Below are 18,610 nucleotides of genomic sequence, written 5' to 3'. Positions count from 1 at the left end.
TTCAGTCTGTCAATTATACCCCTTATTTTTGAATTGTTTAGCCTTCATCCTTTGTTGCCCGTGGGCATATAAGGTATATGTTCTTCTTTCTGCCCAGTCACTGCCCTTAAAGTAAGTTACTGTAATGTAAAGCGCATTGAAACAGTTCAGAGATGTGAAATGCTCTATCACCGCATCTCTTTCTTGTTTCTTGTGCGCAATAGGAAAAGGTATGTATCATTGTTTCATTGTTCGTCTGCCTTCTACATACCCAACTCCACGACAAAATTGAGGAAAATGCTGAATAGCCAGCTCTTTGTTAATATTCCGTTTATTACCCTGGCAAATTGGGAAAACCAGCCAAAGGGCCAAGGCCACTGGTGCAGGCCACTGCCAAAGATGAAGAGAGTCAAGAGAGATGGGGGGCTAAACAGGTAACGGGGGAAAATCAATCTGAAGCATGCAGGGGCAAACACTATAATAGCACCACTGGCATGGTGCACAGACATGAACTCCATCCCTCTCCCAGCAGTGAAAACAAAATCATCGCTAACAAATCCAACTTCCAGCGAGAAGCAGGCCGGTGTCACAAATTCTGCGCGCGGCCTGAATGTCACCAGGACAGAGTTAAAAGAAAGCTGAAAAATTGCACTTGGTGCCTGCTTTTTTTTTCCCCCCTCAACTGTTGCCACAAGCTTCATGGAGCTACTGCTGCTCCATATCGGTCCTATTTGGAGAATAATGCACAGTCACGCCATTTTAGTAACAGCTTTAGTGAAGTGAAAATGGCGGGTCAGCTCTAACTAGCGAAGTGCTTTGCAGACACGTATGCTCAACATCCTAGACATTATATATCAACAGGCACTCATAATTCAGGTTGTATAAAACTCAGATATATAACATTTACACTGAATACACAGAGAAATTAATGCACTCAAAAAAATTTGTAATTGTGTGAAGTATTCTGAGCCCTTTTCATGTGATAAGGAGTTATAATTACTTCAAGTATCATTTGGTTATCCTTTTAAAAACTTGAATGGATTGATATTTAAAGTGAAGTATTATTTTTTTTAATTGATTTGAATACTGCATTGGAAAACATCAAGCTCAAATTATTAAACATTTTTTTTTTGAGCAAGGTAATATCCATGGGACAGGATACCAAGTGGGCATGAAACACTTGTTAGCTCAGTCTCCCCAATCACGCCAAGGTGCACTCGAATAAAATGGGGCTTATATTTTTGGTCTTCATTCTTTATCTAATGGTGACGTGGTTCCATCTACTGTGAGTCGCAGTCTATCTGTGGCCTGACCGATTGCCAATGAAGCGGAGATTGACACAGAGAAAAAAGACCATTTCTTGTACCTTCCACCACAACTTTTTTTTTTTCAAAAAATACAAGACATGTGGAACATTTCTTTCTCTCTGAACGATTCTTTCACACTAACCTTTACAGTCGAAGACTGGTGTTCAGGGGCATATTCTTACCGAGGACACAACCCCAGTTATCATGTTAACCTGGTGAGCAATATTAACGCTTTTCGAATATTTACCACCTGCACAAATCAGCGTTTGGCTGAGGGGAGGGTAAGGGGTGGTTGAGGGGCCGGGGGGGGGGGAGCGGGTAGTGTGCGAGAATTTTCCCTTTCAAAATGAAGGTGGCGTTTTAGCTGTGCCCGCATTGTACTGCCAGGCAGGACTTGGCACCGTCTCATTTCAACAGTGCGATTGTGTTCGAGCCCGGTTATAGCTTACCCTGTTTCCATTGCTTGAATGAGTTAACAGGGCACTGGTCTTTAAAGGGAGAATCAAGGATTACTTACCAAGGTTACTCAATGAGGGTTTGGGAGTTTCAGAATAAATCTGAACTATCTGCATTCAATTCTCATGCACATCCACAACGTCCAACACTGCCCACCTGCAGCTAACTTCTCTGTTCCGAAAAAAATACTTGCGCCAATTTAAGACATGATCCAATCAATGCGATGTCCAATTATATAACATTCAGAACTTTACAAATTTTAAAACAGCTGCCCAACACACTTTATCTCAAAAGAGATGTCACAATGCATAGCTAAAAATGAGATCATAATTGACATTTCTTTAAAGGACATACAGAATTTTGCCAGTCGCTTGGCAGCTAAGTTGTCAAATTATTCTTTCCGTTCCCACATGCAAATGTGTGTGTAAAAATACGTCTGCTTCTTTTAAATTCCCAGAGCCCATTACAAGTTGTGGAACATGCCCAGTGGGGGTACGTTTGCACATGCACCCTCACAACCAAGTGACGGGGAACACGACGGTGAGAATTCATGTCGCGTTAGGGGTGAGACGCAGCACAGAATTGGACAATGCACACCTCATCGTTAGGGGATGCAAACCAAACATCTACTCATCTCCGTTCACCGTGGCACTCTTTGTATCTCCCAGTGGCCTGGTGGTCACGTTAGTGCCACACTCACATCTGAATTCTGTTTGCGAGTGTGAGATTTCATTTTAGGCTCCGAGCCTAGATATCAGAATACCTGCTTCCTCACCATAATTCGCCCAGGGAGCTTGGCTCCTCAGCTCACACCAAGGGGGTCGCAAGCGATAGTTGGCTCGATTTAATAGGCCTACATTTTGGAGGCATCAGCTTGGGTCAGTCAGTCACATTCTCGGCCCCAGCTGCAGAGGCTGAGGGTTGAGAACTGACAGGCCAGTGAATTACTGGGCAAGCTCTGGAGGAAGGCATTGGGTGGTAAGATTCGGGGATGGAGGATCGGTGTGGGGGGTGGTGCGGGGGAGGGGTGGGTGACAAGAAATAAAAGGCAGGTCCAGTCTGTGTGTTCAGATGGCATTACAGATACAAAGGGAAGATGGTAGAGTTGCCACTCTGGGAATGGGACAAAAAAAAATAACCTAAAGAGCCTTCTTCTGCCTAAATTTTAATTTAATAATAAGAATAGTTTTTGAGTCGTCCCATTGGCTTTACTGTGACATTTTAATTTTTTTTTAATAAAGGGCATCTGTTTGCTGCACTCAGTGTAAAGGTTTATGCCTCTTGGATTCAATTTGAATTTCATTTGTTAAGTTTTTTAAAAATTGTTTCTTTTGTAATTGACCCAGTGCCGAATGATATTTATCTGAAACAAATTTGTTTTATTATCAAATGCAGTTTTTTTCCAAAATGATAAGTTATGTGAAGAATATTCCTATTTAAAGCAAATATAGGAATTTTATCCTTGATTTATAGATCAAAGCACCCACACAATGGGTTAAATACAATGCTCAATGTCCAGGACGAAAGAGGACATTTTAATATTGTTCTCTTGGCTTTCATGATTCAATTTAAGCAATTTTTTAACAAGGCGGAGAATTTCCTTTTCTTTGCGTGTGCGTCTAGTCCTGAGTTATTCGAATGTTGTCTCTCTACGCAGGGAAATTTAAAGTGGAAACCGTTCAAACACAGCGCTACCACTCTACAAATCGATCGAATGCAAACAAGGGCCCATGAGACAGAGCAAGAGATGTAAACAATTAAGCAAATGGGCAACTTACCTGGGTTGTGTACAAAATAGGCCAAATACAAGTCAAGTTCCTTTACAGAAACTCCAATGTGGTGTGGCTGGACGCACAGGCCTTGGTTACTGCACTGAGGTGATTTGACCAGGCGCTCACCATCAGTACTTTCTAAGGGAGTCCCTTTGAACAATATGACCATTACCAGGTCTAACCTCCAGACCTTGTCTGCCTGCCTCAAGCAGTCGATCCGCCGAATCTTGCCTTTCTGGTCAGGGTTAGAAAGGACGCAGCAAGGAGCCTTCTTGCCGGTGATGGTCAGCACGAAATCCTCCCGAAATTCAGGCCGGATATCTTTACGCAGTTTTGCCAAGAGCCGAGATGCCCACTTCTGTTTGATTTCAGGCTTCTCTCCAAGGAGCTCATCCTTGACCACCCTCTCTTCATCCTTGGACATACGTTTCTCATGCTTCTTAAAGTACTTGCGCTTGCGAGCTTGCAGGTTGAACCATGTGTAGGAGAAAGCACGGACATGCGGGAGAAGTGCTTCAATAAAGGGATGAAATTCATCCTGTTGGCGGGAGAGAGTGGGGGGGGGTGGGCGGTGGGGGGGGTGTGAGGGAAGAGAAGGAAACAAAGGAGAAATGGGAATCAATACCATTACGAAACAATTGGAAAAAATGAGTTAAAAAATAAATTTTTAAATTTTAAAAAATCACGGTAGCGTTGCAAAACACACGCAAACACACGCAGACAGACACACACACACTGACACACAGACACACACACACACACACAGACACACACATACAGACACACACACACACACACACATAGTCGTAAAATACAGTTCCAATGCGTCTGTGCAGGCATTTTTTAAATAGTTACCATTTCGAACTCTCATTACGCTGAGTACTGCTCTGCGTTCAATGACTGTACCCAATGCGGGGCGAATGGGTGCTCTGCCTCACATATACACACACACACACACACACACGCACAAAATGTGACACTTCCAGCAAACGGCTTTATATATTTAAAAAAAAGGACTTAATCATGCAAATACAGCCTTTGCCAAAAAAAAAAAAGTTCATCTGATAGCAGGGCTCCTCTGGCCTATTTGGAACAGGCGATGGTAGCAATGGAGGGACGGATTGCCGTGTTGGAGCGAGTATGAGAGACCGCTGGCAGAGAAGACTGCAGCTTTCTTTCTCTCTCTCTCTCTCTCTCTCTCTCTCCCTCCCTTTCTCTCTCTCTCTCTCTCGCTCGCTCGCTCTCTCTTTCCCCACACAATCCCCAACCATTTGCTTGAGCTTTTGCCAGCATAAGGCCCACCTATTTGGCAAAGTCACGCCTACCAGGCAGCCAATCGATGCTCCTAAAGAGGGACTGTGCAGTCGGAGATAGAATGTAATTTGCCAAATCGGCTGCTTCATATGCAATGAATAAGCAAAGTCCAGCATTTATGAATTTTTCATTTTTCTCTCTCTCTCTCTCTCTCTGTAGCATGGCAGGTTGGGGGCATCACACAACATTAAAAACACACACAGTCCCACTAGACCTTAACCAGCTGTTCCCCTTAATATGAAAGAGCAGATTAACGAACAATTTAATTTCATCCTTTTTTTAAAAAAAAAACATGCCCCCTTCCTCTGAATGAAGCAACTTGTTTCTGAATAGGTGGTGGTGGTGATTTTTGGCAGGGGTGGTGGTGGAGGGGAGGTGGTGAAGGGGAAGAACAAATTAACAAAAAGAACAAGAAAAAGATCAGATGGTCACTGTCAAGTCCTTCGAGCGCAGACCTGGCTTTGCAACATACAGGCATTAGCTGCCATTTGCTGCTACTGTTGCTCCTGAGATTAACATACTTTCCCATCCTTTTATCACACTTGCTCATAAAAATGGCTTGGCAAAACAAAACGTGCAAAATGAAATGAGGGATTTGGAGGCTTTCATAATCTAGAAACGTTCGAAAATATCGCTCGCTCCCTCTCTCAGGAGCTGTCACTCAGAGAGAAAACTCCTAACTATCACTCAAATTTTTGTTTCTGATTTTTTTGTTTCTCCGCAAAGCCCCGCTCCACACTCTCAGGGCCCAATGCCAGCCTTATCGTCCAGCCTGGAAGTAGGTCAACACCAGTTACATTTTCATTTTAACAGACTGTCGCTACAAAGTTAACAGAAAAGTTAACCTATCAACCAACCCGGCTATTGCTGACTTAAAAAAAAAACTCCGGTTTTGACAAACAGTCTACTACGCCCACAATGTGAACTTGCCTTTTCCCTTTACAGGTACCTTGCTTTATATTTCCAGCATTAGCAATTTTATTTTCTTTCTCTCTCTCTCTCTCTCTCCGAGTTAACCTATGAAAGTTTTGCTTTGTTGCAGCTTATGCCAAGGGCGGTTGGAGTTCGAGCAAAGGGGGGTAGAGGAGGGAAAAGAAAAGACACTTCAATTTGGAAAGAAATTCCGTCGTTTAAATCAATATCCTCGCAGCTTTTTTTTTTATTTTCGCTGAATCCTTTTCTTCCCTTACCCTCGGGGAATTTTTGTTTTGTGTGCGAGGGCAAAAATGAAACATCAAGGGAAATAAAATTTTCCAAAGTGCAGACACGTTTTAGGTCTGTGTGTGTGTGTACGTGAGTGTGTGTGTATTTTATCATTTTTAACCGGGTTCGATTTCAGGGATGCGGCACCTCACACAGAACCCGTGCCGGCTTTGAAAACCACTTTATCCCATGAAACACACACACACACACACACGAAAAAAAAATTGGTGGAAGCTCCCAAGACTGAGCCCTTCCCCTGTTTCTCTGTTCTTCCCAAGTGCAGGACAGGTGTAAACGGCTGAGAGCTTGCATTGTTTTAAATCTTGCTCACAATGTGCAGCTCGATTAACCTACGCGTGTTAACTGTGCGCGAGGCTTCAGAGTTAAACCTGTGCACGGACAGAGTGTGTGTGTGTGTGTGTGTGTGTGGGGGGGTGGCAAGCAATGCGCTAAATTTATCGGACTTAATCCCAGAGTGGCCTTGACTGTATTTATGTTGGCACAAGGCCTCATTTACATATAAAATAATTGTTTAGTGTTCTGCGACTGAGGTATGCATAACACAAAGAAAAAAAAAAACACGCTCTAATATACCTGCACCCTCTCCGTGCATTCCTATTCAAAGCACTTATTTTTAAAACCAATTGCCCACTTGACATTGGCTCCAACTACTTTTTAAAAGCAGCTTTACAGATCGGCTCAAGTGGGCTCTACCCTCAATTCCATTCCCATAACCTCTCCTCCTCCCACTTCCATATTTCTACAGTCCCTTTTTGCTGCACAACATTTTTACACAACTCAGACACCTCGGGTTACAACTGGTGCAAAGCTAAGCTTGCTCATAGAGGTGTTGCAATGCTGGGGCTCCAATTAGTAAAACCAGCTCATTTACCCCCCAATGCATTCCTTTTAGGTGTGTTTTATTTTCCAACTATTTTTTCTGCCCATCCAATAAGTTGAAAATTTAAACTGTTCCATTCTATTTTGACAAATCGATTTCTGTTATAATTTATTTTTAAAATGCAGCCCAAAATTAACTTCAAAACAAATAAACCGCATTACACATATACCCTGTCGGGTCTGATAACAAAGGATTGTGAGCAAAAACAATAACGACTGAGATTAATTAATCAAAAACAAGTTTCCCTTCTTAAAACAAAATCTCGCTGTCACCCTGAAAAATTATCAATTTTCCAAATACATTTTTCACGTAAAAGTATCATATTTATAGTTTAGAAATATCTTGTAGATATCATATATAAACACCTTATATATAAAACACATAAATAATATATATGCACATCTCTTGTTGGATGCATATTTTTAAACATACACACACAATATCCAGGTATATTATATATTGTGTATAGATATGCATTAATTGTCTATAAATATCTGAATATAAATTTTATATATAATACAAGGCACTTGTATAAATATATTCTCGAAGTGAAAATATTATTCATCACACTTGCCAATGTTTGTACCAATTTCGTACACATATATTCTACCATCTAGCAACCTGCTTTGTCTCAGAATAGCTTGCAATAGACAGTAGCAAAAAAATATCAGAAATGAAACATTTTGAAGAGGCTTAATTCAAACAACAGTAAAAATTCAAAGGAAACTGCCAAGACATTTAATTCGGGGACTGCTGTCTTTAAAGGTTTAACTCAATTGTATTTTTTTACAGTCTCTGAAAGAAATGGCTATATTTATATTTATAGGTGGGGGGGAGGAGAGGGGAAAGTGTTCAAGTCAGGGGATAATGGAGAAACTCAAATGAACTAATCTTTCTCCCCATACCATGATATCTTACATCGGGGAACTTATAAGCCAAGTCCTCTAAAAGTATGGCACCATTGTAATGGGGGGGGCGGGGGGGAACATATTTCTCTCCTTGTTAATCAGCTTTATAAAACTTGTACTGGTCAAGGGGGCTTACAAGAGCCATTTGCTTATCTTTTGAACACAGCCCCCTCAAGAAACATGGTACCGAAATTGAACAGAATTGGACAGATTAATGTGCGAGACATGCGTCCTAATTAACCCTCAACAAAACTGTCTATTACCCACCCCTTTACTTAAACATTTTCAAAGCGTGAAGCACAGATACACATATAAATGTTCCATTTTTTTTGAAGAAATAAAGTGAGTTTTAAGGCTGATAAAACTCACTTTATTTCTTAACCCCCCCCTCCCCAGCCCCAACCCCAACCCCAATGCCTCCTCCTCCTCTTCTAAACTGAAGTTAGAGAGAATTATTTTGAGTTTAGAAAGAGCTCCTTTGTGTGGATGCGGCAGCTGTGTCTTCAGCTCGTACTGTATATAAGCCAAGTAAATAGTTTGTTTCCGTTTACAGAGCAGCCACACCGTAAAGCCAAGAGCTGGAACTCATGAGGGCTTTAGCGGTACCATCGACGAAAGCCCGAAGGGCGAGGCGCTGACTCTCTCCCTCACACACACACACACACACACAGTGCAAACAAGAGAGAGAGAAAAAATTAAAATTACCAAGAGCCGGAAGCTCAGAAGCGAAACTCAGGTACACTGACAAAGAGGGGGGAGCCCCGGTCACTTGGATTTTCTGTGTTATATTTAAAGCGCTTGGAGATATTATTTCAATAGAATTAAAACTGCAATAAACTCCTAAACCAACTGAGAGGTGGGAATTGAAATGCAATCACTAAACGTTATATATAATATATAATAATTTCTCTCTTAAGGAAGGTTTGATCGTCCCAACTTTAGACCTAAGTCTAATTTCAATTTTATTTTTAAATGTGCCTTCATTCATTGTCACTTTTTTTTTTGGTGGGGGGGGTGTGGGAAGACCTTGTGAATGGTAAAGTTGTCTACCTGGGGTAGAGTTACACCTCAAAGTGCAACAGGAGTTGGGGAGGGAGGGGGGGATGTTGGGAAGCGGAAAAGTTTCATTTTAATTCTGGCTGGTCGGGAAAGGTTAAGTTCATGTCTGTAAGGAATTGCAGAGACTCCGCTGGTTTTGGCTTGTGTGCCTTAATAAGAATTGTCCAGGCTGCTTGAAACAAATGTGTGAGATTGTGTGTGTGTTTTTTTCTGAGGGGAGGGTTTATTTTTCAACTTATTCTCTTTCTTCTGTCCCTTTCTCTCTCTCTCAGTAAATTGGAGATGTCTTCCTCTGCCCAAGGTGTGAAGACTTCTCCCCTCCCTCCCCTCCCCTGTTTCACTCACTTCACTGGGTGATTTCCCCCTCCCCTCCCCTCTCCTCTCTCATCTGCCTGGAATGATCCAAACTAACACCTTCTTTTCCTGCTCCTTCCTTGTCAAAGACGCCCACTGCGAGTTCAAGCCAAGCATGCACCAGTCCGGAGCCCACATTGAGCGCTGTGTAAATACATTGAGAAATACACAATCTTAAACATGAATATAACTCCCCGCCACCCTCCCCAGGCAAAATCCAGCCAACTCCAATCGTCCTGCCCCGATCTGCTTAGCAGCATTTTTTTTTAAGCGGTTTGGGAGGGGGGGAAGCTAAAAAATAAATCTCATAATTTATTACAGAGGCATTTTCTCGCGTGCAATGTACTATTTAAGTAACTTTTCAACCAATGCAGAATTAACTTTTTCCCCTCTCTCTCTCTCTCTTATGCTGGTTTACTTTTAAATTATTTTAGTTTTAAGGCCTTCTGTGCAATTTTGTTTTTCTCCCTCCCCTTGTGTGACCTCAACTCCGGGAGTTTTGAGTGGGATGTTTTTTTAACTGGGTGAAAAAGTGGATCTGGAGGGTATGGGAGGGGGGGTGGGGGGGATACTTGCCCCTGGACGCTGCAGGCAAATTCGGAATGGCTTGTGTAGGGGCACAAACCCGAGGGGGTTAACCTGCTCCCTTCAGCTGTGTGGGACGGGTCAGGGTACAGGGGCAGTGTTTAAAATTAAACTGAACTCCCGTGCAACGTGATAACTGGTATTTGTTGAGGGGGGGGGGGGAAGTAGCCTGAACGCTACTGTTTGCAACAGTCGCCCTTGACGATATGGAACAGTTAAAGTCTACGAGCGTCCACCGCAGAGTTGCAATGGTTAAAGTTGGCAAAGTTGAGTTAAAATCTACGCTGTAACTTCGGTGTTTCTAAGGCAAAGCCGAGGTGGGGGGGTGGGGAAAGGGGGGAAGGGGTAGCGCCGACACAAATTCAGGAAAAGCAATTTCCATTTCGAGCTGAATGCTTCTCAGAAGCAGCCCCCAGTGTGCGGTTACATTGAACATTATCCTTCCCAGCAACTTCACAGCTCCAGGCACTTACCACAACCCTGACAATATATATATATACATAAATATATACACACACACACACACTGCACAATCTCCGACCAAGTGCAGGCATTTTCTCCACCCAAAAAACAATCTTAATGCACAGTCGTGAGCCAAGGAACCCAAATTCACGTGAAATATTATGAACGATCCTCTCTGCAGGAGGATTCGCCTCCTGTGCGCGCAGTTATACTCGCAACTCGTTCAAAGTGGGGTCGTTCCCCCCCTTTGCCCTCTCCAGCCTCACTTCACTTCGACCCCCATCCACCCCCCACCCCCACCCCCAAACAGTCTGGTTTTGGCTGATATTCAGGGCAGTTGCTATTCAAAGTTTGATATTTGATTGATTTGCCTGCAAATCCTCGCTCTGGAACTAACCCGGAGCTGGTTGGCAACAGGCGCCTGTTCGTTTTTTAAGGAGGGGGTGGAGGGGTGGAAAAAGACTCGGGGAATTATTCACTGGCGAGTTCGATTCCTGTCCTCGCCGTGAGAATAGCTGAGCACCAAAGTCATGTCTACAGCGCGTTAAAATGTGCACCTGAGTCTTCAGTTGCAATCCCTGGGATTTTCAATGTTCCATCGCCTCTCCTGCTTCTGTCTCGGTGCCACAGCCTCTCAAACCACCCTCCTCCCCAAACTTGGCACCACCGCTCTCCTCTTTCGCCCCCACTTTGCCCAAGTTTGGTGATGTTCCCCCCCCCCAGCTTTTTGCCTTAAGTTTCAGTTTAGGGGGATTTATGGACGGAACCTGTTTAAGTAGAACATGAGCACACCTTTGCGAGAGAGAGAGGGGGGGGATACTTAAATGAAGTTTTTGAGACCTGCCCATTAATCATTGCCACCTATTCAATGTGGAGCGTTTCGAAAATTGCCAAAACGTTAGGTATTTGATTCTCATCAATTGAATAGTCCCCCCGAAAGGTAATTTCACTGCAATGTATAACAAACCTGCCTGCTCTACCTGGGAAAGGCCTCCGGCTAATCCGCCCTTGCAATCAATTACTTGTCCAGCAATAACATACAGGCACAGCAAGATCCCAGGAGTGAGTAGATGGAGCAGCCATCTGGCGCTCAGAGGGTTAACGGCGCTGGTAGCGGCCGGTCAGATTAACCACAACATCCGCCACTAGCGCACTCACTCTCACACCACACTCACTCCAAACACACCCACTCACACTCCACACACCACATACACACTCCCACTCTCACACCACACACACACCTCTCACACCACACTCTCACACACACCACACTCACACCACACACACACTCCTCACACACCACACTCACACACCCACTCTCACACTCCTCACACACTCAACTCACACCATCACTCACTCCAAACACACCCTCACACTCCACACACCACATACACACTCCCACTCTCACACACACACACACCTCTCACACCACACTCTCACACACACCACACTCACACCACACACACACTCCTCACACACCACACTCACACCCACACTCACACACCCACTCTCACACTCCTCACACACCCACACTCACACCTCTCACACCACACTCACTCCAAACACACTCACTCACACCACATACACACTCCTCACACTCACTCACACCACATACACACTCCTCTCACCTCTCACACCCACACACACACCTCTCACACCCACACTCACACCCACACTCACACACACACTCCTCACACCACACACACACTCCTCACACTCACTCAAACCACACACACACTCCTCACACTCACTCACACCACATACACACTCCTCTCACACCTACACTCACACTCATACCCACACTCACACCTCTCACACCCACACACACACCACACACTCACTCTCAAACCACACACACTCCGCACTCACTCCTCACTCACTCCTCTCACACCCACACTCACACCCACACACACACACCACACTCACACCCACACACACTCCCACACTCACACCACACTCCTCTCACACCCACACTCACACCACACACACCCACACTCACACCTCTCACACCCACACTCACCACACACACACCCACACTCACTCCACACTCACACCACACACACACCTCTCACACCACACTCACACCCACACTCACACACACCACACACACTCCCCTCACACCCACACACACACTCCTCTCACACCACACACACACCACACACACACCACACACACACCACACTCACACCACACTCACACCACACACACTCCTCTCACACCACACACACACCACACACACACCACACACACTCCTCTCACACCACACACACCCACACTCACACCACACACACTCCTCTCACACCACACACACACACTCACACCACACACACACCACACACACACCACACACACACCACACTCGCTCCACACACACTCCACACACACACCACACACACACCACACTCACACCACACACACACCACACACACACCACACTCACACCACACACACACCACACACACACCACACACACACCACACACACACCACACTCACACCACACTCACACCACACTCACACCACACACACACCACACACACACCACACACACACCACACTCACACCACACACACTCCTCACACCACACACACACCACACACACACCACACACACCACACACACACCACACACACACCACACTCGCACCACACACACACCACACTCACACCACACTCACACCACACTCACACCACACTCACACCACACTCACACCACACACACACCACACTCACACCACACTCACTCCACACTCACACCACACTCACTTCACACACACACCACACTCACACCACACTCACACCACACACACACCACACTCACACCACACACACACCACACACACACCACACACACACCACACACACACCACACACACACCACACTCACACCACACTCACACCACACACACACCACACACACACCACACACACACCACACACACCACACACACACCACACTCACACCACACACACACCACACACACACCACACACACACCACACACACACCACACACACACCACACTCACACCACACACACACCACACACACACCACACTCACTCCACACACACACCACACTCACACCACACTCACACCACACACACACCACATTCACACCACACACACACCACACACACACCACACTCACACCACACACACACCACACACACACCACACACACACCACACACACACCACACACACGCCACACTCACACCACACACACGCCACACTCACGCCACACTCACACCACACACGCGCCACACACGCGCCACACACACGCCACACACACACCACACACACGCCACACACACGCCACACACACGCCACACACACGCCACACACACGCCACACACACGCCACACACACGCCACACACACGCCACACACACGCCACACACACGCCACACACACACCACACACACACCACACTCGCACCACACTCGCACCACACTCACTCCTCTCACACCACACACACACTCCTCTCACACCACACACACACCACACACACGCCACACACACACCACACACACACCACACTCGCACCACACTCACTCCTCTCACACCACACACACACTCCTCTCACACCACACACACACCACACTCACACCACACACACACCACATTCACACCACACACACACCACACACACTCTTCTCACACCACACTCACACCACACACACACCACACACATCACACACACACCACACACACCACACACACCAAACACACCACACACACCACACACACACCACACACACACCACACACACACCACACACACCATACACACCACACACACACCACACACACTCCTCTCACACCACACACACACCACACACACCACACACACACCACACACACACCACACACACCACACACCACACACACCACACACACACCACACACACTCCTCTCACACCATACACACACCACACACACCACACACACCACACACACACCACACACACCACACACACACCACACACACACCACACACACACCACACACACACCACACACACACCACACACACCACACTCACACCACACTCACACCACACTCACTCCTCTCACACCACACACACACCACACACACTCTTCTCACACCCACACTCACACCACACACACCACACACACCACACACACTCTTCTCACACCACACACACACCACACACACCACACACACCACACACACACCACACACACACCACACACACCACACACACACCACACACACCACACACACCACACACACACCACACACACCACACACACACCACACTCACACCACACTCACACCACACACACCACACTCACACCACACACACTCCTCTCACACCACACACACACTCTAACACTCTCCTTCTATCACACACATACACACACTCTCTCTCACAAACACACTCTCTCACACACTAACACACACTCTCTCACAAACACACTCTCTCTCTCACACACAAACACACACTCTCTCTCTCACAAACACACACTCTCTCTCACACACAAACACACACTCTCTCTCACACACACAAACACACACTCTTTCACACACTCTAACACTCTCCCTCTCTCACAAACACATTCTCTCTCACACACACTCTAACACTCTCCCTCTCTCACACACACACACACACCAAGGCACGCTAACTGGGCTAGGGGAGATGAGTCTGGAATTTGGTTCGAGGGGAGACCCTGGTTAATTTGAATATGCTCTGAAGAGAATTCTATAATCCAAAAGGTGTGCAGCGAGGAAGTTACCCAGCCATGATATAAAGCAGTCAAACTCAGGCTATTCAATAATGCAGCTTCCACAACCCACCAGATCAGTTTCCTCACAGCAAAGGCAGCTGAGGACATAGAGTCATAGAGTTATACAGCACAGAAACAGGCCCTTCGGCCCATCATGTCCATGCCGGCCATCAAGCATCTATCTATTCTAATCCCATTTTCCAGTACTTGGCCCGTAGCCCTGTATGCTAAGGCGTTTCAAGTGCTCACCTAAATACTTCTTAAATGTTGTGAGGGTTCCCACCTCTACCACCCCCTCAGGACAATTCTGCCTTGCACACAGTGCTTTCATTGTACCACTTTGCCTCAAGAAAAATACTGTATCCTTTTCATTCCCCACCCCCCCCACTCCAAACCCAGGCTTGGCTACCTTGCTCTTTATCTCCCAGATTCTAGTTATCCAAATTCTACATTTACCTCGCCTTAAAAAAACTACTTAACTGCTTGAGATGTGCATTGCATTCATTCCCTCTCCCAGCACCAGGTTATACTAAAATAGAAAACGGCCACTTTTTAGGCTTTTTTCTGTAATATTTATGTTCAAATGATTGGAATGGACTCCAGGAATACCCTTTCCCCCCACACACCTATGTTGTTAACCACGCCAATGTTATCCGTTTTGTCTTTGGTCTGCTCCCTCCTACCTCCACCCCCAGCACAGATTGTAAGCTCATAGCCTAACCCTAGCATCACTCCCAGGATGGAGTAAACAACAGTTCCAGCCTCTCATCCTGAAAAAACAAATTGTGTATGTGCCTATATGGGTCTGTATTTATGTGTCCGTGTCTCAATGGATCTGTGTGTGTCTCTGAGTCTTGACCAATGTGTGTATCTGTGTCTCTATCAGTCTCTATCTAAGTGTGTGTATGTGTCTATGTGTGTGTGTGTGTCTATGGGTCGGTCTGTGTATGTGTCTCCATGGGTCTTTGTCTATGTGTGTAAATGTCTATGGGTTGGTGTCTATCTCTATCTATGTGTGTGTGTTATGTGTGTCCATGTCTCTGTGGGTCAATGTCTGTGTGTGTCTATGGGTCTGTTTGTGTGTATGTGTGTCTATGGGTCTGCATCCATGTGTGTGTGTGCCTGTGGGTCTGTGTGCATATGTGTGTCTTTATGGGTCTGTGTCCACGCATGTTTGTGTGTGTGTTTGTCTATCGTCTGTGTCCATGTGTTTACGGGTCTGTGCCTATGTGTGTGTATCTGTCTATAGGTCTGTGTCTACGTGCATGTGTGTGTATGCGTTTGTCTATGGGTGTGTGTGTGTGTCTCTATGGGCCTGTGTGCCTTTGGGTCTGTATATGTCTGTGTATTTGCATATGTATGTCTCTGCCTGTGTATTTGTGTATGTGGGTCTGTATGTGTGTGACAGTCTGTGTTTAGGTGTGTGTGTATGCATCTATGGGCATGTGTCGACCTATATGTGTGTGTATGTGTCTCTCTCCTTGGGTCTGTGCATGTGTGTGTGCATGTGTGTGTGTGTACATGTGTATGTGTCTGTGTGTGCGTATACACATGCCCCCGTGTATGTGCATATGCATAAATTTGTGCCCGTGTGTGTGAGAGCATGTGTGTCTGTGCATGTGTCTGTGTGTGTTGTGCATGTGTGCATACATGTGCCCACGTATGTCTGCACGTACACTTGTGCCCATGCATATATGTGCATGCACATGTACCCATGTGTATGTGTCTGTGTGTGCGCGCGCGCGTCTGTGAGTGTGTGTGCGTGCGTGTACACATGTGACCATGTGTATATGTCTGTGTGTGTGTGTGTGTGTGTGTATGTGTGTGTGTGCGTCTGTTGTGTTTGTTCCTTCTTAAGATGAATTGTCATCTATCAAAATAAAAAGAAACCATTTCAAACTCTGATAGTGACCACCAAAATGCTAGATTAGAGAATGGGCTGACTTTTATGAAAACGTTTTGCTTCAACTCTGTGGAGGAGAATCTGGCCTTTGCAAAAATAATTCAAGCGAACAGGTAAAATCAGATAAATAAAACCTAGCTGAGATCTTCCTTTACACATCAATACAAAATGAAAATGTGTGTGTACACAGACACTTTATTCTGCAATATCTAATGCTTCTTCTGACCTCTGAATATGAAAGACATTCAAAATCTGCGCGGTGAACTCATGCCGTATTAGGTAGCATGCCAAAAAAAAAACCTAACACATTTGGATGTAACTCTCGGACCGTTTCCCTATTGGAAAGGCAGCAACCCATCGATTTTGAACAGGTTAATGAAATAACAGACAAAGGAGGATGTCACACATGAAAAACAGGGGCTGATATCACTTCACTCACTAGATCTGTAAAACATCCCCTCTCCGAATTTGAACCCCGTCCTGTGAGATTGAGGGAACAAACAGGGAGGCGCTAAAATTGAAATAAACTCCTGATCCACTCTCCATCCCACGGACATAGGCACACAGAGACGCAGTGAGCTGCCACTTTCTGCCAGGGTTCAGTCTCACTCTCAGGTATCCACCTGACATAAAACCTCTTCATTGTTCAGCTGGTTAACCCCCATCAGCAGCCACATTTTTAATTCTGCTCTGCAACTATCTCATTTTTATTCCTGTCCTCGGCCATCACCCCACCTCCCAAGCACCACCCCCCCCAAAAAATGAAACTTATCAATCACTCCTTAAAAAGAATCTCTCCAAATTCCTCCTCTCTCTTTTTGTTCTCTTCCCCTGATCCATTCTTGGATAAATTTGCCTTCTTTCTCTCTCTCTCGCTCTCTGACAGACATTTGACACAAGCTAAATCCTTGCTAAACAAAAACAGAATTACCTGGAAAAACTCAGCAGGTCTGGCAGCATCGGCGGAGAAGAAATCAGTTAACTGATTTCTTCTCCGCCGATGCTGCCAGACGTGCTGAGTTTTTCCAGGTAATTCTGTTTTTGTTTTGGATTTCCAGCATCCGCAGTAGCTTTTAGCTAAATCCTTGCAATTGTTTGCCACCGCTTTCCCTGAGGTGGGGTACATTTCCAAAGTTAGCAGCAGCCTCACACCCCCTGAACCTCCACTCAGCAGCACCCCCACCCCCCCACCCCCCACCCCCCCAAACCCGTACCCAACATTCCACAACCTAGGGCTTCAGCAAATGGCCTACTCCTCACAGGCTGCCAGACTGTTCATCGTCCTCTTCAGCTTTTTTCTTAGCCTGACTTGCGAGTGCACACACTTTTACTAAAGGAAAAACTTGCTTTTAGGTTACGTCCCAAAGATCTGTGTGCACAGCGACGCATTTTGAGGTGGAGCCGCTTTCCTATGGAATGATATGGCACAGGAGGCCACCATTCGGCCCACTGTCCCTGTGCTGGCTCTTTGACAGGATCATCCGATTCATCCAGCTCCCCTGATCTTTTCACCTAACCCGTCAAGTTTTCCCCCCCTTTCAAATATTTATCCAATTTTGAAAGTTACTATTGAATCTGCTTCCACCGCCCTTTCAGGCAGCGCATTCCAGATCGCAACAACTCAGTGGTATTAAATCTCCTGTTGAACTCCTCTGCCCCAA

The 18,610-nt window shown here is 45.7% G+C and overlaps 1 protein-coding gene across 6 annotated transcripts in view; it reads right to left on the bottom strand.

The window, feature by feature from the left end:
• Window positions 1–18,610, bottom strand: part of nfixb (nuclear factor I/Xb) — a 388,901-nt gene that overhangs the window by 327,042 nt on the left and 43,249 nt on the right. For 4 of the 6 annotated variants that reach the window (XM_078531446.1, XM_078531444.1, XM_078531449.1 and 1 more), the window contains one exon: window positions 3,521–4,052. In XM_078531446.1, the coding sequence (XP_078387572.1) occupies window positions 3,521–4,052 (532 nt within the window). Of the gene's footprint in view, window positions 1–3,520; window positions 4,053–4,369; window positions 4,773–18,610 lie in introns of those variants that run through there. The other 2 variants (XM_078531447.1, XM_078531450.1) reach the window with 2 other exon arrangements.

The sequence above is a fragment of the Cetorhinus maximus genome, chromosome 28 (genome assembly GCF_964194155.1).
Source record: "Cetorhinus maximus chromosome 28, sCetMax3.hap1.1, whole genome shotgun sequence".
Lineage (NCBI taxonomy): Eukaryota > Metazoa > Chordata > Chondrichthyes > Lamniformes > Cetorhinidae > Cetorhinus > Cetorhinus maximus.
This window is presented reverse-complemented; position numbering and strand designations above follow the sequence as displayed.